Source organism: Periplaneta americana, chromosome 11 (assembly GCF_040183065.1).
Source record: "Periplaneta americana isolate PAMFEO1 chromosome 11, P.americana_PAMFEO1_priV1, whole genome shotgun sequence".
NCBI classification, from domain to species: domain Eukaryota; kingdom Metazoa; phylum Arthropoda; class Insecta; order Blattodea; family Blattidae; genus Periplaneta; species Periplaneta americana.
Window position 1 is genome coordinate 132,627,570 of NC_091127.1, and position 26,600 is coordinate 132,654,169.

General features: G+C 34.6%; 1 protein-coding gene across 2 annotated transcripts in view; it reads right to left on the minus strand.

Annotated features, from left to right (window-relative positions):
• Nucleotides 1-254: 254 nt before the first annotated feature.
• ArfGAP3 (ADP-ribosylation factor GTPase activating protein 3) overlaps nucleotides 255-26,600 on the minus strand; it is a 50,139-nt gene continuing 23,793 nt past the window's right edge. For both annotated transcript variants that reach the window (XM_069840041.1, XM_069840040.1), the window contains 4 exons: nucleotides 25,344-25,505; nucleotides 19,203-19,482; nucleotides 16,364-16,591; nucleotides 255-11,709 (listed from right to left, as the gene is read on the minus strand). In XM_069840041.1, coding sequence (XP_069696142.1) covers nucleotides 11,692-11,709; nucleotides 16,364-16,591; nucleotides 19,203-19,482; nucleotides 25,344-25,505 — 688 coding nt within the window. In that variant the 3' untranslated portion in view covers nucleotides 255-11,691. The remainder of the gene's footprint in view (nucleotides 11,710-16,363; nucleotides 16,592-19,202; nucleotides 19,483-25,343; nucleotides 25,506-26,600) is intronic.

The window sequence follows — 26,600 nt, forward strand, 5'->3', positions numbered from 1 at the left end:
GGATTTGTCAACATACTGTTTACATGGCAAGAGTCTATATTTGAAGTATTTAATGTAAAGAGCAACTTAAATAAATTTAGTGAGAAACAGTAACTATCTTACGGTTACTTTTCGAATGCCCTAGTATAAATATTTCATCAATATTCCAAATCAATAAAAACATGTAATTGCATAAAGTTTCTACAGTTTAGAAATGAGGAAAGAATACTATGTTGTTGAATTGTTAAAATTTAATAAAAATAAAAATACAGACACTTCATTAATCCCTCTTTTATTTATCTTCTGTCACAATACAGTACAGGCAGGAACAAAGATGAACCAAGGCAGAAAATGCTTGATCATAAAATAATGTTGTAAAATAAAAACCTCATGAACATGTAACTCGTGGCACACTGCTCAATATATCCAACTGCAAGACAGCAGTACCTGGATGCTTTATGTGGCTAAATATTTTTTCTAAAAGAAATTGACAAAACGTATATGGAAGTGAGAATTACTGTGAATGTTATACCAAACACATGTAACTGCAGCAAATATTTTTATCTATAACTGGTATCTAAACTGGTCTTCCTTTCAACATCCTTAGCAACCTAAACAATGGTTTTATTCATAGCAGTGAATTAAAATTTTTTAAATCACTCTCTCCATGATAACCAACACATTAGCAACAATAAAATCCATACATTCATTCATTTGCAACTTTTTCACAAACACCACATTATAAAGAAAAGGTGTACAATTTAAAATTAAATTTAGATGCAAGTAATGAAATTTAGATATCAGTAATGGATAAAATAATGTACAGCACACGAGCGTAAACAGATTTTATGTGCTCGCGGAAGTTATTACTCTCGGCTTTGCCTCAGGTGCTAAACTTTCTACTCGAATATAAAATCTAATCTTACAAATTACTATTGTATGTATGGTTGCTTTTCATCACGCACTTTATACCTAAACAAATATAAATTCCATTGCCTTAAAATGTCTTCTTCCCTAGACTCTATAACTTTCTAGAAGTTTTGGTCTTCTCAACAATATTCTTCCATTCATTATTGCCTCAAAGTACCATATGTAAATACCCAACTTACATATCAACAAATTATATGGCCAAAATATTTGACTTTGTCTGCCAGGAATCTAAGACCCCTTTTACTTATGCCTGTAACATATGTGACTTCACTTAACCAACAGTGGGGTTCAGATCTGTGGTGAGATTTAAGATTATGGTTTATTTAACGACACTCGCAACTGCAGAGGTTATATTAACGTCGTCGGTGTGCAGGAATTTTGTCCCGCTGTTCTTTTACATGCCAGTAAATCTACTGACATGAGCCTGTCGCATTTAAACACACTTAAATGCCATCGACCTCGGTCGGGATCGAACCCACAATCTCGAGCATAGAAGGCCAGCGCTATACCAGCTACACTACTGAGGGCGACTTCTGTGGTCATGCTGCAATTTGTTCCACCACTTTTGTTATCTTCAGTTATATAAGTTATAAAGTCATTCTTACTTCTGAACGTGATACACTTGAGTTTGCTTCACATGTTTAAAATTACAAACTGCACAGTTTTAAATCTTTTGTTAAATAAGAGCTACAGGAAATGTTATGACGTAACTCAAAGGAGGGGAAAAATAATAACTCTATATGTAATCAAATATTGTTTCATAGATAACAGAATTTTTTTAACTAATGGCGAGTTTGCCATTCATCCATACAATGCCAGATGTGTACACCAATTTACCGATAATCATTGCCCAGGATGTGCCTTAAGAGGCTAGTCTATGCTATACCCACAATGAAGTTTTATTGGGATCCCACAGGGGAACCAAAGCTCCTGGAGAAAACCCGTGTTACCTGGACCACAGGCTTGCACAAAACACATTATAAATTTGGTGTATGCCGGGGATTGAATCCAGATCCAAAGAATTACAAGTCCAGCACTCTAGCCACTAGATCACCATGGTGGCTCATAGGTAATAGTTAAATCAAGAGAAGAGGAAAATAAAATGTATGTTCTGCATAAATCAAAGACAAATAACGTGCTATGTACTTGTATGAAAATGTTTGTGGAAAGTACTGCAGAGAAGTCTGAATTTTTTTTCTCTCCCCCAGAAAGCCAGTATGTTTCAAAACACTCAAGGTGTGACAAGAAAGGGTCCGTTTTTACTAAATGTACATTTCTAAGTAACTAGTGAGTTAATAGGATTCAGTTGTACATGAACACTGTATGGTTCACATGAAATGAGCCTTAAGCAAGTACAGTTTAAAACAAAAAATGTCCATTTTTAGAACATATCATTCTCTTACAAAGCTTGCTCTGAAAGGGGCTGTGAGAAATAGTAGTATAGAGTTGTTAATCGAGTTAGTAGTGTGAAACGAGGGTGCAGTAGGGAAGAAAAACCAATATATAACTTCAGAAAATAGTATACCAGTGGTGGAGGAGGGGAATAGCAGGGTTAGTTGTGTAATAGAAAAATGGAACTGAACGGATGCACTTTCTCAAGGTTATAGACTTATTTTTGCTTAAACATTGGATTCCTAGACCAAAATTATAAATAACTTCGATCCAATGTTCTTGAGTACGAGTGTTAATATGATCATGTGTTAGAAGTGTTTCTATATTGAATTTAATAATAGGTTATGTTTCCTGAGATAACTCAACAAAGGTAATTATGTTATTTAAAAGAAAAAATTATGTAGTTAGTTATGAGAAAGGTGGGAATGAAATTAAATGGGAATAATCACATGTAGTATGAATAGTTATTAAGTGTAGCGGAGAATAAGAGAAGGAAGGTGAGATAGTAAGTATTATAAATTAGAAGGAGGGATAAGTGAAAGTGAAGAGACATGAAAGACATAGTTAAGAGCAGATGTTAAGGTCATGTTACATCAGTTTATAAAGTTTGTAAATGGTGTAAGTAAGGGAATGCTGGCTCGAATACAGAAATGTAATGGGTCACCAGAATTGAATATGTTGAGAAAAATATATATCATGAAAGATACTGTAAAGAATGGCTTCCTATTGCTGTTTCTAGTTATTTTAAAATGAATGAGATATGAAAAATAAGTTTCAGTATTAAGATTCCCAGTAAACAGTGTTTTTAGTTTCATTCAATATGAACGCTATATTGCCAATAGTAAGTGACCAGATGATGAGTGGGAATTTAAGAGATGCTAAGTTACTTACTTAGTATATAGGCTTCAGAGAGTAACGATCACAATACTGCACAGTTAGGTTAGAAGTGTACTGGCTAACTTGAGGACTAAATATGTACGAGTATTACAGTACTGTAAAGTGATAAAATAAATTACACTATATGACATTTTTTGTGCATAAAAGTAGAATTTTCATAGACATAAAAATAATGTATTCAGCCTCATGGTCTAGTGGTCAGAGAGCTTGTGCTACAGTTTACGAGGTTTCAGGTTATATTCCCAGTCATAGCACAGGAATTTTTCCTTAAAGGGAATTAATTCTTTCTATCTTCGTCCATGGTCTAGAATTTAGTTAAGATCAGATTTAAGACCTCTCATTATTGGGTAAAGTAACTCTGCCTACAAGGCACCCAACCTCAGAAGTGGGTTACAACATGTAAGCCACTGCCATGAGAGAAAACAGTAGAAATGTTGGAAGACAACTTATCCGAAACATATCCAAATATGTTCATATATATTCTTGTCTTAACATCTGCAAGTTCCTCCAATGTGATTTTTGCATCCAGAAAGGTCTACATCATTTTCAACATATGCTTTGATAGAAGTTAAGTTCAACATAACATTTTCTTGTTACCTCTTACCAGAGCATTATTTTATGGGATTAGGCCTAAATCATTGCCATTCCTCCCATGCGCAGGATCCGAATTAACGCGGGGGGGGGGGATTCCCCACCTGTTGGAAAGTTATCCCCCTCTCATAAATTCATATAAACATCCCCGCCAGGGATAACTCCTATCCCCCCTTACAAAATATAATTGTTTTAATACGAGTATATGCACTTTATAAAGTATAAAGTAAGCAAAGAAAATAATATTGATGTATTATCACCAGCAAGCTGATAACTATCAATAACTTAGGAATTACATACACATCTTATCTTAAGCCTGCTCATGGATATAATTATTATTAAGACCAAGATACAAAACAAGCAACTTAGTGTGACAAAGCGTTGAGCCGTAACGAATGAGGATAATAATAATTTTATGTATGGTATTCTCTATCTAGGATTCTATCCCCCCCCTCCCCATCAGAAATCTTAATTTGCACTCTGCCCATGCAAGAGCGTGGTCATGGTCGGATCTCTTCATTAAACGCACTTGTTATGATCAATAAGTTGTAGATGTCGCATACTGTATATATACCAGGTTAATGTACCAAACGCTCGATGAATCTTATAGAATGCAGTGTTGATATCCACTGTAACACAAGACAGGATGACCAGAAACCTACGAGACTATATGTAAGATAACTCTGCACAAGTAATTTTCACAGTTAGATCTGTTATACTACGGTTTGCCCACCACACATTTGGACAACTACAGAAAAAAAAATATATTTTTGGATTGGCAGAGTATTTCCAACGCATAAAATATAAATTTTTGTTTCCAGGAACCTTCTCCCTTCATTTTATCTAGTGCTGTGTTCCAGTTTGTATGTCATGTTGCCATGTTGTGTACATACAGTATATGCAGGCAAGAAAGTGGTAAATAATGTTACAGTAGTACATTTGAACTATATGTTTGTGGTCTGTGTCAGGTAGAATAATTTTAGGTTAACAAATCCTTATGAATACATTTGTGAGAAAATGCATAACAGCAACAAAAGCATTTAAGTACTTCACATACTTTATGCCCTTCAATTTTTAAGAAAAGCTAGAATACAACGGAAAAATGGCATAAAAAATTGTCTGGCGTATTGACTGACATTTTAGATTAATAAAATTCCTACTGAAAGTGAAAAATATACTAGAAAAAAACTTACTTCCTATATGGCAGTCTGATTTCCAGTACAAAACACCTGACAACCAAGATGTTGGTTCTTCTTCACTGGACTAAATTTATACTTATATTTAATTTGTGCACTTCGAACGTCTACATAGGCAGACATTACACACACATTACCTTGAATTGGTATGTTCTCATTTGTAAAAAAAATCGCGTTTAACACAAAAAACGGGAAAACGAGCAATTCGCGACAAATCACAATATTGTAGAATGTGTCTACAGGACAAGCCTCATTCATATCTATAAAAATTTTAACTCTCTGACTCAACTGACAGAAATTCGTGAAAAAATTGTATGTGAAATCAAGTATCTCATAAAATAACGCAAATGAAGCTATCCCAACATGACGTAATTCCTACCTTGATCTAAGAATGAAGTGTGTTAAAATCAATTTTACCATACTTTTCGTTCATGAACTATGCTTGATAGTGGTTCTACACTAGCATTACCATATGTCTCAGATTTTCGGAGAGAGTCCCTGATTTTTTTAAAGACGCCCTCGAAATGTCCCTGCTTTTAATTTTCTTTAATTTGAACATTTTCTTTGTGAATTATATTAATGTACCCAAGAATCAAAACCAACTTGGAACTTATAGAAGAAAATTCCATATAGTAACCATGGATGTTGACAAGATATGCTGTCAAACAAATAGTTATTCATTATCATCAATCAAACATTATTCATCGATACATCAAAACTTAAGAACCCTACTGAGAATTTGGGATGAATGCTAAGTAAGACGAAACTGAAGAAAACTAACTTAACAACATAGACGAAATCCATTCAGAAGCTGATTCAAATCTGGCATTATGTTGAATAAATTGAAACCATGTGCAAGTCTTACGGAAAGCATGTCAAAGGTTTACTATTATCCATCCAACCCAAATAAAACCTGATGTCAACAAATGCACGTATTTTGATGTCTTGTGATCAACTGTCTACCACAGTACACCTTAGGCATAAAAGAATATACAACAGAACCTCCCTTTTCGTCCCTTTATTAACCGAGCTGAGTGTTGCCTGTTTAAAAAGAGCTAAATTTTTTAAGCAATGTACATTAATGACATGACATACTTTTCTCTTAATCTTGCTGACCACAATTGCGTAACAAACACATTCACCTCCTTCAGAGTATCATAAAAATTTCGCTTCGCACATCTTTGCTCCACTATTTCTTAGTAATTAGCAATCTTAGAGTGGATATAAAAGAAAATTAATCATAGGAAAGTGCAGAAGAATTAATCGACTTTTTAAAGCACTTTACTGTAAGTGGAGTCGGATAGATTTAAGTCTATTAAAATACTGATGCTATGGATTTTTATTTTATTTTAGTAGGTTATTTTACGACGCTTTATCAACAGCTTAGGTTATTTAACGTCTGAATGAGATGAAGGTGATAATGCCAGTGAAATGAGTCCGGGGTCCAATACCGAAAATTACCCAGCATTTGCTCATATATTGAGTTGAGGGAAAACCCCAGAAAAAAACCTCAACCAGGTAACTTGTCCCGAACGGGAATCGAACCCGGGCTACCTGGTTTCCGGCTAAACGCACTAACCATTACTCCACAGGTGTGGATGATACTATGGATTACCTGTTATTTTCAATTAACCTTTCACCAAGTCCTGTCCTTTAAAATGGATAATTGAGATTGTACTGTAGTCAGATATTCTACCATTTATTTTTTTTTATTTTCAAATTTAATCTATATCAAATGAATAATATTGTAATTTCGAATATATCTTCCTTAAGATCACATCATTCATAAAACATCACTCAGTAACAGATATATCCATGGTTGCCTCTAGAATTACGTCATTTAAAAGGCAAGTACGTCTATAAAGTATCTCTCAGTTATGACATTATGGCAGAGTGTGAAGATATAAAAATGGAGAAAGCTATGAAAAGTGGGGAGAATACTAATGTTCAATGCTTTCTTTCAACGTTACCCTTGTGTTAACTTGTGTGAGTTAACTAGACTGAAAAACCTGCTTCAGTCTTATTTTTCTGAAGTGGTTTGTTCAAAGTTTATATTGTGCTGTAGGTTCCATATGATTTAGGTTTTGAAAATACCGTATAATATGCAAATACTTCGCGCATATTTTTTCTGGAATTTAGAGAAGAAAAACTGAGGTGCGCATTATTGGAAATAAGATTGGTACTGCTTTGCAGTATCATGAATTCACTTAATGGAACTTAGGATGACACTCTATGGGAAGATGGTGACGATAACAATGATTCTTCCACTAGTGATGATGATGAAAGTGATGAATAGAGGTAAGGGAGCATGTAATTACTGACTAATATTTTATTGCACATATTAACATTAATGGTAAAAACTGTAATTCGCTTCTTTTTTTTCCTTTCTAATTATTTGGGATGCTTCTACATTAGTATGTGAAGATTATGACGCATTTCTTAAAATAAATTGATATTTTATTTTGGAGCACATCATTATGTAGGATTAATTTCTTGTAAATGAACCACTAATTACAACCAATTTTCTTTTTTTTTTTTTTTTTTTTTTTTCTTTTTTTTTTTTTCTAAAATTAGGATGCGCGAATTATTCGATGGTGTAGATGTAAGTGCAAGTTTGAACCAACAAATTACTGAGATTTGCAATAGATTAATTAATTTAGGAAATTGTATATTTATTATGTATAACTACTTTTTGTATATAGATCATTTTTAAATGATTAAGTTTGTACTTTTGTGAACTAATGAGAAGATAATATTAAAATGGATTTGAGGGAGGTGAGATATGATGGTAGAGACTGGATTAATCTTGCTCAGGATAGGGACCAATGGTGGGCTTATGTGAGGGCAGCAATGAACCTCCAGGTTCCTTAAAATCCAGTAAGTAAGTAATATCAATAAATCTATCTATTCGATGGTGTGAAGTATTCGCATATATATGGTAATATGTGAACACATGAGTTTATTTTTAAATTTTTTTACTGCTACAATTGAGAGATCTTTATTGATCCTGAACGTGTTAGCAACCAAACAATATTTTAACAACAGTCAAATCAAAATTGAAGCTTTTGCATTGCGCATTTATTGTTACCCAAAATTATCAATCTAGTCCCAATATTTCTCTGTGCATAGTGCGTGTGTTTTTCAACGAAGCGGTCCATGATTCGATTCTTGCTGTGAGTGGAGTTTTATCTTCATTCTAGGGGCTTCGTACTTCACCCTTGTCTTACTTTCAGACATTGAAATAAAGAAAATCTCATCCAGAGAATTGGCGTCTGGAAAGTAAATAAATTTAGAAATAAAATATTATTTCAACTGAAGACATTCAAAAGTCAGAGAGTATGAGTGGAGCAGTTGCACAACTGTGGAGTACCAGCATGTTTGACCACGAAACGAGCAGGCCCAAGTTCAAATTCCGATTGGGACAAGTTACCTAGTTGAGGTTTTTTTTCAGAGGCTTTCCCTCAACCAACTGAAGCAGAATTGTTGGGTAACTTCTGTGCTGGATTTCAGACTCATTTCGCCACCATAATTATACTTCTTCTCTTTCATCATCTCCATTTTCTCCCCATATTTCGAGCTTGCTCCAATGTAGAGTCAACTGCAGGCCGCCACCAAATTTGGATCCCATGGTATGTGGTCATTAGTTGCTGGTGGTAGTGCTATGTACCATAAGCTCTTCTCTGGGCTCATGATTCCTCATGGGACCAGAGTTGATGCCTATGTGGAAAGATAAAGGGATTCTACAGGCTGTAGGGGGGTGGCCCACAGGACAATCTGTAGTGTGGGGGGCCTTAGGACATGCACATCATTCCAGTCCAGGTAGCACAATGGGCCCCGCAAGCAGCCTATGTGCAAGGGCAGTCCTCAGCCTGTGTCCCTCCTCTCAAGGGGGACTAATAAACATCCTGCAACAAGTAGCCTATGTATTCCTGTACAATGGCGTCCATTCCTCTCTACATCCAAACTCTGTTCTTCATGTTCTGAAAGTAAAATACTAATAATTGTGCCACATTACAATGTTTACTATGTTAAAAATATCACATTGCTACATACCAGAGATGGGAAAAGTTATTTTCTGGTAATGGTTCCAACTGTTCCAGTTCCTTGAAAATACTAGGTTTCAAATAACAGTTCCGAAATAACAGTACCATATGTAACTTGTGTGTAACTACAAGGTGCATAGTGGTATCTTGGAACTTGGAACCGTACGGTTGACTAGTATCTGGTGGAACAGTAGTATTTCGGAACAGGTACGTACTACTAGTATGTAATATAACAGTGGTATTTAGGATGCTAAATGATCACATATTTCTCTGTATGCCATGTGATGCAGTATGATGTCATAGTGAGCAGAGATGTGAATTCGTGGAAAAGGAATGTTTTCTAATGTCAAATTGAATTCGTAGATCATGTTTGTTCGAAGCAGGAAATGTAATTCAATTTTAAATTATTTGTAAACTTTACTGGTCACGAAATCGAAGTGGATCCCAATTGTAAATAAAACCTAACCTATTCTTTCTCTTCTGCTCAGCTCAAGTTTACAATAGTGTTCAATTTCTCCAAAAATTAGTAAATAAAAGCTATAATCATTTCGGCAGTGCTAAAATTCATATTAATACCGTCATGAAGAGTAATAATCTCATTGTAAAGAAATATGAAAATTTACCGTTGTATTTTTGTAAATAAAAAACTTCGACAATAATCTTGTTTCAACAGAATTTAGTTTAATTTCAAGAAGTGGTAATGAAACGAAAATTGTAAAATATTTTTAAATAAAACATAACCTATAATTGATAAAATTCACAATGTAGTTACTATACTCTAATACAGGCATTATGCTAATAATTGTTTGATAGAATCCTATACTCAGTAACATTAGTTTCAAGATAATGTGTACATTTTTTAAAGAGGTTCTTTATATCTTTACTATTTATCTTTCACTTTAGATTCCAACATTTCCTTCAGTGCAACGAAAGGATTCGCAATTCTGCTTTCAAACAGTGGCGCCAACTTATATGGGCTCATGGGATCCGAGCCCACTCAATAATTTATTGTTTTATCATTATACTTATGACATTTATTTAACTTCTACCTCAAATGTTTGAGCCCACCCAGTGTTTTGTAAAAGTTGGCGCCACTGCTTTCAATAGTGCCAAACATGTTCCATTCTGTGGAACAGGCGTTGTCATAATGTAGTTCCAAAGTGAAACAAGTATTTTGTAACGGCAAGTATTTTGTACTAGCGTTATTTTGGACCATAGTATTCCAAGGTGCTGTTACGTTTTGGAACAGTTCCAAGCAAGGAACTGCTCCAAAGTAACAGTTACGTTATTTTTTCTCCACCTCTACTACGTACTACATACAATGCGATCAATACCGAATTTGTTTGTTTCTGTTAATATTTAAAATATCCACACAATTTTATAATACAGAAATGATTTGTAAAAGAAAAACGAAATGGTAAAATTCATGGCCAAAAAGGTACTACACTAGAGTATATCAGAAACTCATTTTACCTAGTATGAAATATACTATAATTATGCTAGGGATAGAAAAATATGTAGCAAAACTACCAGGCTGCTGTCTGTTTGGATAATTTCATAGCAGTTCCACTAGTTACATGTCAACTAGCACTGTACAAATAAATGCTGTGAAATTTACTTTACGGTTGTATTAATTGGGACATTTTTAAAATTAACTTAAATTTAACTTTAATGATAGATAACTGTAAGGGGTTGGATAAGAAAACGAACAGAACATTTAAACTGATTACTTACCACTCTAAATAATATTTATTTTTTAATGGAAGGATAAAACTAACTGCTATACAAAATTTCAGGCCAAGTTCCCTGGTTTGTATGTCGGGGGTTCCATGAACAGCTTTCAAGAAATGATTTTCCAGTTTGAATCTTGAAGTGTGTAATCAGTCTTATACCTGTATATGAATAGATGGTTTAAATAATTTGGTTCAACTTCCCAACAGCAAGCTTATCGATAATAGCATGGCACCTTATGGACTGTCAATTATAAAGTTCTTCTTCCATGGAAATGTTCTTTCCCCTCGCATATTCTGCTACAGAAGTAATTACAATTAATATAAAATGCGGGAGGAGAACATATTCTAGGCATTGCACCACTTCACATTTCCTAGTCAAATTAGTGATTTGTAAATTCCAAAAAATTTACATATCATTAAATCCTCCCAAAAAAAACACCTCAACTTATTTATGAATACTATGAGTGCACTGAAAACAAAGCAATATTTTATATTTACAAAAAAAAAAAGTGTATATTCACTATATATATATTTCTTAAGAGTGCAAAAAAAAGAGATAAAATTTTAAAACTCAAACTTCACCTGCACCCATCTCCCTTTTCTTTCAGTCACCAGCAAACAAATTTTATATATAACAAGAAAACCTTCTAACAGTACGATTGAATCTAAATATGAGAGTGGGCCTCCTTGCCTATAACCAGAGGAAACTGTGTTAAACACAGGCAAGTCCACAAAATATACAAGGAATGATACACAAAGACTATGTGCTCTCAGAAATGGAACAAAAGTATGAAAAAGGCACAATTCTGCATAGACTGCCACTTTCCAACTTAATGAAGAATGTAATGCGATGCTCTTCAGATGTTTGCCATGGTGCTGCTGAGGGTCCCACACTGCCATGCGAGATGCGTCTTCAAGGCCAACATTGCATCAATAACCGTAACGGTCCTATAAAAAAATAAAATAATTTCTCAACACCTATTTAACAATCTCATATTTGCAAACTGCAACAAAATGTATGTCATACATCTTGATTACACAACTTTTAACACTATATCACTTCGGAATATGTATGATAAGAACTTTCTTGTGTTAAATTTTAATGTACCTTGTTAACATGTTTCGACCTATTTTCGGTCATCTTCGGAACTGGTCGTTGTTGGTCTTGGCGCCTCTTGTTTCCTGTGTGGGTGCGTTCGTAGTGTAGAGTCAAAGAGTGTATGTGTTTTGAAATTGAGTTGTGTGTTGAGAATATCGTTGGGGTGTGTTTTCGTGTGTCTGTATATTTCATATTGTTCTAGTGTGTTGAGTTTCTGGCTTTTTGGTTGGATGTGCAGTATTTCCATGTCCGTGTTGATGTCTCTGTAGGTGTGGTTGACATTTGTTATGTGTTCTGCATATGTGGAGGTGTTTTGTAATTTTGTTATGGCTGTGATATGTTCTTTGTAACGTGTTTGAAATGATCTGCCTGTCTGTCCTATGTAGAAGTTGTTGCAGGTGTTACAATTTGAGTTTGTATACGCCTGTGAGGTTGTATTTGTTTGTTTGTGTTGTTTGTGTGTTGAGATGTTTTTGTAGAGTGTTATTTGTTCTGTATGCATTGTTGTAGTTTAATTTCTTGAATGAGGTTGCAATTTTATGTGTGTTTTTGTTTTCGTATGTTAGTGTGATGTATTTTTTGTGTTCTTGTGTTTGTGTTGTATTCTTCTGTTTTTTTGTGGTTTTGTTTTATCTTACGTATTATGTTGTCTATTATGTTGGGGTTGTATCCGTTTTCTTGTGCTATGTATTTGATTGTGTTTAGTTCTTCGTTGTAATCCTGTTGGTTCATTGGTATGTTGAGTAGTCTGTGTACCATTGTTCGGAATGCAGCTTGTTTGTGTTGTGTGGGGTGGTTGGATGTGTTGTGTATGTGTGTTGTTGTTGTGGGTTTTCTGTATACTTTGAATGTGTGTTTGTTGTCTACTTTTGTTATTGTGATGTCTAGAAAATTTATGGATTTCAACACGCAACTCAATTTCAAAACACATACACTCTTTGACTCTACACTACGAACACACCCACACAGGAAACAAGAGGCGCCAAGACCAACAACGACCAGTTCCGAAGATAACCGAAAATAGATCGAAACATGTTAACAAGGTATGTTAAAATTTAACACAAGAAAGTTCTTATCATACATATTCCAAAAATGTATGTTTTAAAGGATGCAGTAATTGTCGTTTGTCAATCAGCAGAGTTCGATTCTTAGTGGATTTCAATTGTAACATTACTTCTGCAAATGCAGTCTTTGAATATAGTAAACAGCGATAATCTTGACAGTAACACATCGATGGACATATCAGAGAGAAGTGAATATGTCAGTACCAGTTGCCATGTAATACTTGTCTGCTGTTTCACAATCCACCTCGCATAAAAATTTGAAACTCCCAACTTCTTAATTACTGTGTACACACTTATGCCTTTTAGCATACAGAGTTTTACCACCTCAAAATTAAAAGTTCCTTAATCTTGGTGCGACTTATATTCATGCATAAAACTTATATTCTTTTTCCCCCTTGAATATTAAAGGTGGAGCTTATATCTGGGGGCAGCTTATTTTCGGGCCAATACTGTAAAGTAGTGGCAAAAAAAACCGGACCGACCCTTGTAGCTGATTTCAGAGCCTTGTTCACTCCAGACCACGATAGACTGGTAACTAAGACTTTCGTGGTTCGAATCCTGACTGGGAAGCAAACTTCTTTTTGTTCCTTATTCAAATTTATTTCCAATACTTTTCGATTGCAGCGATATTTTACTACTTAATTAACTTATTATTCCCAGAACATGAATTTTACCAGCAATCGAAAAGTATTGGGAATAAATTTGAATAAGGAACAAAAAAAGTTTCCTTCCCAGGCAGGATTCGAACAACAGAAGTCTTAGTTACCAGTCTATCGTGCTTTGGATTGAACAAGGTTCTGAAATCAGCTACAAGGGTCGGTCCGGTTTTTTTTTTGCCACCACTGTACACCTTGCTAGTCTTTTTAAGAAAGAAAATCTTTTGCTTATCTTTTTTTGTTACCGTATTTGGGGGGTGAAGTAGATCACCTCAACGTGGTGCACCCTGGATTTAAACCAATCTACACTGAAAGCATTATGCATCCCAGTATAGCCTGTATATGTATATATACATTAGAGATGGGTAAAAAAAAAGCTGGAACAGTTTATTTGAAACTGTTTCGCAATTGAAACTTCTAGCAATACCTAAAAAGCATTAAATAAGACAAAATTTTCCAATTTAATTTTGAATTGTGATAAAGTCCAGCAGTCCCTGACGTCATTAGATAACGAATTCCAGAGGCGAGGTATTTCTACAGTATAGGAGGATGAGTATAAAGATGTTCTTTGATGAGGGATAGAAAGAAGTGCTTGATGTCGGTTTCGAAGAGTTGTAATAAATTGAAAGCGCGATAACAGATAATTCGGAGTAGAGTATGCATGATTCTAAATACAAGAGACAGTGAATGTATTGTTCTTTGTTCCTTCAGATGCACCGATGAAAGTAACTGGAGGGAATCAAATTTACGACTATTGCAGATGAATTGGATGCACACATTATGAACACGCGGTCTCTCAGCTAAGAGTGAACTTACATTAGTTAGCAAGGAATCGCAATAATCAAAATGGGGCATTACAAGCATCTGAATAAGATTGATTTTAGACTAAATCGTAGAAATTCCTTCATATGAAACAAGGAGTGAAGTTGAGAAAATAATTTTTTGCAAGTGTGTGTTACTCGAGTGTTCCAATTTAGATCACTATCCATAAAAATGCCAAGATTTTTAACTGTTTCACTGTGTAGAGCTATCATTGACCTCGAATCGAAAGTAGATATAATATCCACTTTCCACACGGCCTTCGTGCAACAGTAGCCTATGTAGGATCGCGCAATTTAATTGTAAGAATCAAATTCCGTAATAAATCTCCTAATTATTAGCTGCCCATTGATGAATATGTTCAAGGTGCCCTGACATAGTGTTAATTATTAAAATACCGCGAAAAATATCATCGGCTAATGTCATCGTTATTAAACTCTCCTAGGGTTATATGCGTTATTTTTACTAAAATCGATTTATTTTGAGTTATTTACTGTACCCTTAACAGTAACCTATGAAAACTATCTTTCGTTGTCATAATACACTGAACATGTGATTTAAAAACGATTCAAGGGCCTTGAAACATGTTCCCGAAGCAGATGAGAGGTTGAAACAGTTGGCACTGATGTTGTAAACATATTCTTATGAAACTGTTATTTTGGAACAGTTTCGTTTCTTAAAAAGAACAGTTTATCCCATCTCTAACAAACATATTTTCTGCTGCTGCTATTCAACTGCAGACATTATTTAGTATCGAAATTAAACATGGACAAGAAACGGATAACAAATTTTTCCTGGAGCTCTTATGAGATACTTATTTACTTACTGGCTTTTAATCATTGCCGCCCTCACATAAGCCCGCCATTGGTCCCTATCCTGAGCAAGATTAATCCAGTCTCTACCATCATATCCTACTTCCCTCAAATCCATTTTAATATTATCCTCCCATCTATGTCTCGGCCTCCCCAAAGGTCTTTTTCCCTCTGGCCTCCCAACTAACACTCTATATGCATTTCTGGATTCGCCCATACGTGCTACATGTCCTGCCCATCTCAAACGTCTGGATTTTATGTTCCTAATTATGTCAGGTGAGGTATACAATGCGTGCAGCTCTGCGTTGTGTAACTTTCTCCATTCTCCTGTAACTTCATCCCTCTTAGCCCCAAATATTTTCCTAAGAACCTTATTCTCAAACACCCTTAATCTCTGTTCCTCTCTCAAAGTGAGAGTCCAAGTTTCACAACCATACAGAACAACTGGTAATATAACTGTTTTATAAATTCTAACTTTCAGACTTTTTGACAGAAGACTAGATGACAAAAGCTTCTCAACCGAATAATAACAGGCATTTCCCATATTTATTCTGCGTTTAATTTCCTCCCGAGTGTCATTTAGATTTGTTACTGTTGCTCCAAGATATTTGAATTTTTCCACCTCTTCGAAGGATAAATCTCCAATTTTTACAGTTCCATTTCGTACAATATTCTGGTCACGAGACATAATCATATACTTAGTCTTTTCGGGATTTACTTCCAACCCTATCGCTCTACTTGCTTCAACAAGAATTTCCGCGTTTTCCCTAATTGTTTGTGGATTTTCTCCTAACATATTCACGTCATCTGCATAGACAAGAAGCTGACGTAACCCGTTCAATTCCAAACCCTCTGTGTTAACCTGAATTTTCCTAATGGCATATTCTAGAGCCAAAAATACACGACACAGAACCAACAGTTGTACTTTCCTCCTGGAATGAAGCCATGCTAAAAATCGTATCACCTTTTAAAAATCTGTCATCAGTAGGAACTGAACCTGCGAACCACAGATTCAAGAGTCAGTGTGGTAACTACTACACTACCACGAATGATGCAAAATTACAGACTACGAGGTATTTCAAGAAGAAAATCTTTTACTTTAGGAGTGAGTGTCGTATATTTTACAGCAGTTGTCTTCTGTGCACGATTTACCTGTATAGAGGACATAACTCCGTTTGCTATTGAGCTCAGCTTTCCGGCCACCTTGGTAACGCCCTGTCTCACGCTCTCCTTCACGTCTTCTAGGTCTGGAGCACTCAGATGGCTACCACCACCACCAGCACCACCACCACTGTTGTGGCTGCTACCAGTTCCAAAGTATTCTGCAGACGAGATACTTGACGATCCCTCAAACCTTGACAGGTTTGCTTTCCGTTCCCACTGTAAATGTTAAAAAAATTTAATGGCTTGTGTACCATTTTTATTTTCACATCTAATAAAACCAGTTTTCAGGTTTCAGTAGAAATGCACATTTTAGGGTATGTTTATACTGAAACTATACTTCTACACAACTGACTTCATATGGGTGCATGACGAACAGTCAAGTACTTACAATCAGTAAAATAAAAATACTGAAACTAGAATAAATTAAAAGTTAAAAAAACTTGGTATCACTGTGCAGAAATCCAGCATAATTTTGTGTATCTTATTCATTTATTTATTTATTTATTCTGGTGCAGTTAAGGCCATCAGGCCTTCTCTTCCACATCACCAGAAATACAATAATAGAAATAAAACAAAAAAAAAAAAAAAACATATACTATAAACAAAATAAAGTCACACAAAAATATACATAGGTTGCAGTCACACAAATTTTAAATGAGTGATTAAGTACGTAATTAATTGTATCTTAACTAATTAACTAACATAAACAAGAAACTTGCAATTTTAATCCAGAGTAAAAAAACACAAATCAACACTTCTAGCAATACCTAAAAAGCATTAAATAAGACAAAATTCTCCAATTTAATTTTGAATTGTGATAAAGTCCAGCAGTCCCTGACGTCATTAGGTAACGAATTCCAGAGGCAAGGTATTTCTACAGTATAGGAGGATGAGTATAAAGATGTTCTTTGATGAGGGATAGAAAGAGGTGCTTGATGTCGGTTTCGAAGAGTTGTAATAAATTGAAAGCGTGATAACAGATAATTCGGAGTAGAGTATGCATGATTCTAAATACATGAGACAGTGAATGTATTGTTCTTCATTCCTTCAGATGCACCGATGAAAGTAACTGGAGGGAATCAAATTTACGACTATTGCAGATGAATCGTATGCACACATTACGAACACGCGGTCTCTCAGTTAAGAGTGAACTTACATTAGTTAGCAAGGAATCGCAATAATCAAAATGGGGCATTACAAGCATCTGAATAAGATTGCTTTTAGACTAAATCGTAGAAATTCCTTCATATGAAACAAGGAGTGAAGTTGAGAAAATAATTTTTTGCAAGTGTGTGTTACTCGAGTGTTCCAATTTAGATCACTATCTATAAAAATGCCAAGATTTTTAACTGTTTCACTGTATTTAACAATAATCCCATTCAATATTACATGTGGCATAGTACTACTATCAAGAGTGCTACGTAGACGATTATGTCCCATTACGATTGCTTGCGATTTCTCTGGATTTAACCTTAATCTTATAACTGTCAAGAAGATCTTGATGGTCTTTCTGATGGAACAATACACCTACAGAAAATAAATGTACATGACAGGAGTTTATGATGGAAAAACCTGGAGTATAGGCTCTGTGAATCAAAAGCACAGACTTGGCATATAATCTATAAACGTGATTCATTATGCCACAAAAGGTATCAGCTACAATGACCGAGAGGGAGAACAAACACTTTAAAATCCTACGTAATTTTAAGTTTAAACTTAATTTTGATTGGGATAATGCTTGATGGATGCATTAGCTAGTGAATGAATGCATTCTCCCTTCTTTTCTTTCTTACCCAACACGTATTTTTCCGCATGACACACCTGTACCAGGCCATCATACACAATATTACATGTTTTATTGTCTCCCTTTTAAAAATAAATAACATTTTTCCCAAATAGTTTTGTTATTTCATCAATAATGGTGATGTGCATCAACAACAGGTTACGAAATCACAGTTAAACAGTAACCATAGTTAAAATGTTAATTTCTGTTAACCATTCTTAATCACCAGTTACTTAAACATGGTTAGCTGACCTCATTTAACTATGGTAAAGACTGTGATGGTACACTGTTTCTACAAGGAAAGCATCCATATCTCTGCAAAGATAATAGTCAAAGTCTAGAAACGACTGTGCTTACTCTGTTCTACATCGAAATGAACATATCCTATATTTTCGCGTTGCTTTTGTTTGGATTTGGGTCCTGTTATGTTTGTGAGTTGCATTTTTTTGTTTTTCAGTCTTGTTAGGCTAAAATCTTACAAAATAGAAAAATAAAATGCGAAAATGATTATATCCCAATATGAATTTACTAGATTTAATTGCATTATATCAATAAAGATGGAATATCCATAAAGGAAACGGTTCAAGAAGATTAGTAAGAATGTGTGTACAACCCAGGGAACTGTGCAATATCCTAAGATGCACCCATAACCTCTCTCTGCAACACAGGAAAAGAGATACTCAAGTGTTCCCTCCTAAAATACTGAAAATATCAGTTACATAGAATCATATTATAAGTAGTCGATCCATAGAAGAAATAGGACTGTTTTTTTTGGTTATTTCAAATGATCCATTTAATGCACAGTGTTACGGTAGATTTTGATTAACGAAATCCCTTCCGAAATTTTCTGTCACCTAATTCTTCATAAGAATTCTCTTTCCAATAATGAAACTTCACGCTCACCATCAACCATATCCAAATAATCCAAATACAATAATGATCATCTTCGAATAATCAAGAAAATTCGTTTCACTCCAGATCAGATCTACACTTTTATGTGTATCCAACTTAATAATAAAGATCCTACTGCTAATGACAACTTACACTGTTGTCTGTCGAGTCCCCAAAGTACTGCTCTGACGAGATGGCTTTGGCACTTCCAAACTTCTTCTGTGCTTCATTTCCAACACTGGAAGGAACAGCAGACACAGGCTCCCTTCTGGGGGTCGGTCGATCATCAGATGTGTAACTGCTTGATGACGGTTGTCTACTCTCTGGTTCAAATGAACCCCAACCTTTGCTAGAGCCATATCTATCTCGACTTGTGTTGCCATCCAGAAACATTGCTTCTAAACTCTTATTCTCACTTGGACTATTTTTGTACCTGCCAAACAGCAGAAGCACGGTTTATATAAGTATACATTATTATTGGGGCGGCCGGGTAGCTCAGTTGGTAGAGCAGCTGGCTAAGGACTGGAAAGTTCGGGGTTCGATCCCAGGTGGTGACAGGATTTTTTCTCGTTGCCAAACTTTCAGAACGGCTCCAAGGTTCACTCAGCCTCCTATAAAATTGAGTACCGGGTCTTTCCCGGGGGTAAAAGGTGGTCAGAGCGTGGTGCCGACCACACTACCTCATTCTAGTGCCGAGGTCATGGAAAGCATGGGGCTCTACCTCCATGCCCCCCCAAGGTGCCTTCATGGCATGTTACGGGGATACCTTCTTTTTTTTTTTATACATTATTATTGGTCAGACAAGTAAAATGGCATTAATGTACCTACGTTAATATTTAGCATTCCAGTAATTTACTGACAAATTATCTGTATCTACTACAATCAAATTTCCAATATTCAAACTTTAGATAATAATCTTTCAGTGATATAATCAGATTAATAAAATGAAGAGCAGTTTAGAACGAACTTTTGTGAGATACTCATTCAGCAATCTTGCTGTAGAAAGCAAAGCAAGAATGAACTGTAATGGGTGTCATCGACAATCTGTCTACTTAAATATCTTTCCAAAATGAAACACAATTCTATCTGAGTAGTTGTGTTAATAATCAAAATAAGTTAAGGTTCAGTCCCAAATCATTGCTTTAGCTGCGCAGATCTACTGCAGTTGCAAAAGTTGAGTGTCATGCTCACACATGAGCCAAAAGTAACATACAGTGTAAAACTTTTCGTGCTGCACAACCAAAGAGTCTTTCATACACAAGGCACTATTTTTGCAGCTGAAGTTTAGCTGCAACTTCGCATACCTGTATTGATTCTTCAATGTATTTTGTGATCATGTTCATACATATACGGGCTATTCCATATGAAATCGATCAGTAAAAAACCTCGAATTTTTTTTATACTCTAATTTTTTCCCTATTTATACAAGGTGTTGAGGAGAGTGCATTTTCAAAAATATACTATCGAAAGTCAAACGGTTTTCGTATTGTTGAGCGACAAATTTAACGTATTTTATAAAAACAAGCCTCTTTCAGCGCTCAGAAGTCTGGAACCATTTTGCAGAACATTGAATGGGAGCTCATTTTGAAGCTGACATTTGGTAGGTTATGTTAAGAAGTAATCCTTATTTTTATTGTACACAGAGAGACAGATAATCTGATTTTACTTACTTTTAGGCTTTTTGCCAATTTGTAAAAATGTAAAAAAATATTGAGAAAAAATCTTGCATTATTATGAGGGATTTGGCATTGTTTTCTTAGTGGTATGACAATAAGTTTCGAGGGTATTAAATAGATTATTTTCACACGCCTGGACTTGAACGGTGCAGTACCGCATGCACTGGCTGAGAGCTGAAGATAAGCGAGCGTTGGGCGTCATTTTACTCCTGTATTTATGAAAACTTGTGATAAAGCTAGCCCAGCTATGCGCTACTAGACGAAACATCACGTGTTTGTCTCCTGGCCTTACTGTCTCGGCTAGCTCCCGTCTCACAGTCAGCTGGTTAGTTCACGCGCGGACTATTTATTTTCTTTATTTGATATTTTCAATACTTTCTTACCAACATACCATCGGTAAAAAATATGTGTTTATTTGTACTTTCAATGCGGAATCTAACTATATATTTTTAAAATATTTTTTCCTAGACAAAGGCGTCTTAATGAGGAAAAATCTAAATTTCTCCATCCATAAAAAGTAAGAAAATCTGTTTATATGTCAATATAAACTTCAATTTCTCAGCATCAAAATAAACCATGATTTTGATCATTGAGTGAAAGAGTTTCGGAGCTACAACAGTTTAAAGTTGCTAATTTTATGAAAATACGATAAATTTAAATATTTTTAATTTAAACACTATGAAGTTCTGATGCCTCAAACTTTGCACAAAGCATTATATAACAGTTCTCTAGTACAAAAAAAGTTTCACTGTATTCAGAAATTGCAAGGTCAATTTTCTCTATATTTCGGTCGATTTGAGATGGAATAGCTCATACATAAAAATATTCTCAAATAATGAAATGCAAGCAGCAGCTTAATTATCAGGTGCTTTAATTATAAAGCAAAGAACAGAGCGTGGAACATTGTTACAGTAGTATGCTCAGCTACAGCAAAAACTTTCTGAGTGAAACAGAAAAGAATGTGGAGTTCACATCTCTTTCAAGAATTACAGTAAAGTGAATGAGCAATTTTGCAAGAACTTTGCACATGTGTCTGCATGATTTATTAATTTTTTTTTTCTTTATTTCTTTCTAATATCATCTTTTGACATTTACAATGCATTAGCAATTCCTGGAGAGATCGATTGCTTTTATACTTTGCAAATTCTAGAAACACTCACTATATTATTGAAAAAAAAAAAAATTAAATTAAATAAAAATATGTTTTATTTAACGACACTCGCAACTACCAAGGCTAAGCACACTTAAATCCCATCGACCTGGGCCAGGATCGAATCCGCGACCTCAGGCACATAAGCACTCTACAGACTGCGCCACCAAGGCCGACTATCTTATTGATATTATAATACTGCAATATTAAGAACCAGGGAACGGATTTATATGGACTAAAAATATATGAAATATGTAAATATATATGTAGTTATTTTTACCAAAATATGGAATTAAATATGGATTTTTACCAAAATATGGAATTAAATATGGACTTAAAATTATAAAAAAATGACTATGTACGTTAAATATTGGTACATTTTAATCAAACTAAACAAAAAATATAATGGACGTACCTTATCTTCCAATGTAGTTTCAACAAAACACAATTTTTATTGTCTGTTACCATAACAATAGGTTACAAACATTTCTTTCAAGTGCTGAAAAGTGAATCTTCTTCTATTGTCTCTGAGGATAGATTTATACTGACTAAAAGAGCGTTCGACGTCACAAGAAGTAACTGGTACATAATTCAATTTCACAATGTCTGCTGGGGATAAGTCCAAGTTAATCTTCACTGTTGATTCACCACTCATCACAGCAACAACCTTTTGTAGTTCTTCATATCCAGGGTTTTTTGAAAGTACAGTGTCCACCTTAGCTCTTACTGCATCTGCAACTTTACCTCTACCACGATTCAGTTGTTCCACAGTACTATTTATAATTTCAAAACTTTCAGATAGTGAAAGGTGCCTATTTTGGAGACTTTTGAGCGTTTTTATGATGCATGAAAATGTATGCTGAATGTGAGCTAAGTCATTCTTCACACTTATGTCACAGGTAACTGTTTTCGCAGTATCAATTGAGACTGCATCTTCAGAGTCCAATGCAAGGAGAACATTGTTAATAGAGTCTATATGTTCGGCATAATATTCAACTGCTTCTAGCCATGTACCCCATCTAGTTAAAATTGGCTTTGGTGGCAATGGAATTTCAGGGTACATTTCTTTCAACACGTTAACTCTACTGGGAGCTTTGAGAAATACTTTTTTCACTGATGAAATCAACAAATCTACTTTAGGGAAATTGTCTCTGACCACTTCTGCCACACGATGAAATGCATGCGCCACACAAGTAAAATGAGTCAATTTAGGATATACAACAGATAATGCTTGTCCAGCTTTGACCATATAAGGGGCAGCATCGCTAATAAAGAATAACACATTATCGTACATAATACCCTTTGGCCACAGGATACCCATAGCTTCGTTGAACAGTTTAACTATAGTTTTGTTATTGCACTTTTCTAGAACATCACAATGTAAAAGAATTCGTTCAGAATATTGTTCACTTAACAAACCGATAACTACATTACCAACAAGTCTACCTTCTTTGTCGGGAGTCTCATCAATGGAAACCCAAATTGAACTATCTTTAATTTCATCTCTTATCTTCTGTATTGTCTCATCGTAGATGGATGGAGCATACGTCTTCCTAAGTGTTGACTCATCCGGGATTGTATGTTGAGTATATTTTTCAAGGAATTCCCTGAAGACCTTATTCTTTAGTTTGTAGAGAGGAATATCAGCAGAGATGAGAGAACGGCACAGGTCGATGTTAAACTCAGATCTTACATTCGATGTTGTTGGTTGTGTTAAAAACAATTGTCTCTGCTTGGAATTTAGTTGTTTGTTGGCCTGATGTTTACTAGTTGTAATGTGTTGTTGCACCAGGAACTTTTGTGTAGATGATACTGCACACTGACACAAATTACAAAATAATATTTTATTGTCAGTTGATAAACCATCTTCTTTAAATTCTGAAATGTAACTTGTTAGTTTTGATTTTAAATTGACTGAATGACGTACTTTTGGCATATTTACCGTCTTTATAGTATGATTTACAAAACTGAACCTATGTGTACTCTGACTGGCATTTAACTGTTGAGCTGCACAACTGAAGTCTGTTAAAAATTTTAAATTAAATTAATACAGTTTTGTAACTTACTTTCCCATTGTTGATAGGACTGCTAATTTTCAAATAACTCTGATGTTAAAGGGATTACTGAACATGTGTTTAAATCTCTATTGTTGAAATGTATTTTTAAAAGTTAATGGAATTTTGTTTTGTTTTATTGTTAAACCTAATATAATATGGACTGTTTTATATGAAATATGGAAAATATATGGAAATTAACGAAAATATGTACTAAACTCTAAAATATGGAAAAATATGGAAAATAAAAGTAGGATTTTTCAACCCTACACATTGTGAAACATAAAGATAATGCAAAATATAAATTATATTAGCTTTAGAAGTAAATATGTATTTACATATAAATCCTTTCCCTGTTAAGAACAGTTTTTCTCCGTCAAAGTCAATACATTAATTCCACAGTTGTTTCATACATATTAATGAATACTGTATAAAGATAAAAGATAGAAAAAATCCAATTTAGATTTATGCACTGTTGAAAAACAACTCAACACTTCCTGGCTGCAGAAAACAAAAAGTACTGCCAAACACAGATTATAAGAATAATGACAAACTTTGGAAATAAACACATACTAACACTGTTATAATAGTATGCTCAGTTGCAATTACAACAAACACTTTCTAGTTAAGGTCATTCAAATTCCCAAGGTTTTAAGTGCTATAAAAACCATGTATGTATTTATTAACACTACAACTGAATATACACCCAGTGGCAGTGATATATAATATACAATAATACAATAATTACAGCAATAAAAAATAAAATAAAATAAAATAAACGCAAATTCACTTCTAATTATAAAGAAATATATGCAATAAACCTAGGACTATAAATAAAAACTATGCTATAATAACGCCTACAATAAGCAAAAGTAAACCTAACTTATAAATACTTCTATTTCACCCAACTAAGATATTCTGACATATAAATAAATTTTCACTAATGTGCAAAATATTAATATATTCATTTTCAATGTCTTGGGACATACATGCATATAAACTTATTGAAAAATGTTGGTTTGTGTGTCTACAACTAAACAAATCCTATACAGTGCATCAATATAATTTCATTACTGTCAGAATGACCCATGGAACATGAGATTTGACATTTAATTATTTATTTTCACAATGGGATCTGTTAACCATGCACATATAAACAACTACTGCCAAGACCAACTTTATTTCTAGGTTGTAACATCTTTCCATTGTGTTAAATGAGAATTTTTTTTTCAAGAAGTCATTCTGATCAATTAAAGAAACAGGTTTCACTGTCATGCTATCATTAAGAGCATGCATATGGTGTTGCTACAAGCAAGGTAAGGAAAGCTGCAGTGGCACACCATTACTGCAAACTCTGAGCCTATGTGGGGAAGTAAATCAGTATTCTCTCCCATACATAGATGCAGAAACTCACATGCCAAATCCTGGTGAAGGTGAAGAGAAGAGGAAGTCGTCAAAAAACCCATCAGGTTCTGCATCCCGATCAAATACTGATTTTGCAGAACTGCTGGCCACTTTGCTTGGACTCTCTTGCTCAATTGTCTTCATATCACTTAGTGCAGAATGACTCACACCTCTGTAACAGTCAGCCACATATCATAGTTATGATTTAACACAGTCTTTGGTAGTCTAGTAATTACCAGACATGCCAGTGGATCCAAAGTTCAATAGATTTTTAACAAGTGATGAAAGTCTTCAGCATGACTTTCTTCAAAAGGGAAGTAAAACAAGGTATTTGATGTCAAAGTTTTATGGCACAAAAATTACTGACCAACTCTTCATCACCCAACAAGTTTCCTGTTTATCTCAAATAGAAACTCCTAAACATTAGAAGTTAGTTATGAATTATAACATATTTCAACATTTAAGTCACTTTTTTGCCATCTTCATTTATATTATTATTTATTTTACTCAATAAAAGGAATTAACCTATATAAAATTTCTGACTTAACAACTCCATTAAACTTTCACAAAATTATACAGATAAGTCTGTCTGTACTCATTTCCAGTTTTGCTCCAGAAGTACTTTTCAGAACTGCCAATCTTTTAGTGCTTGTTTGTTTTCTTCGTAAGAACTCATACAATTCATAACACTTGTGATTAAATTTTGTTCTAATTATCAACATGGATCTGAGAGTAGAAACATTTAACTGAGACTTTTCAGAGGTTCAGGCACTGTTCTTTATAGAAAATAGTCTTTTAACAGCTACTGAAATGCCCGGTAAACACAAAAAACTTGTACTACTTTTGATAGGAGATATAAAGACATATTTTTATTGTTCATTTTTGTGAAGATGGTAATCCGACACTCAGAGGTTGGGAGAATGTTTTCAAACTTTTAAAATAACTCACTAACATTAACAATTTTTTTTTTGTTATTTAACGACGTTGTATCAACTACGAGGTTATTTAACGTCGACGAGATTGGTGATAGCAAGATGGTATTTGGCGAGATGAGGCCGAGTATTCGCCACAGATTACCTGGCATTCACCTTACAGTTGGGGAAAACCTCGGAAAAAACCCAACCAGGTAATCAGCCCAAGCGGGGATCGAACCTGCGCCCGAACGCAACTTCAGATCAGCAGGCAAGCACTTTAACCGACTGAGCCACGCCGGTGGTTACTAACGTTAACAATCACTAGGTTGCTTGCAAACGTGGGATGCTTGCAA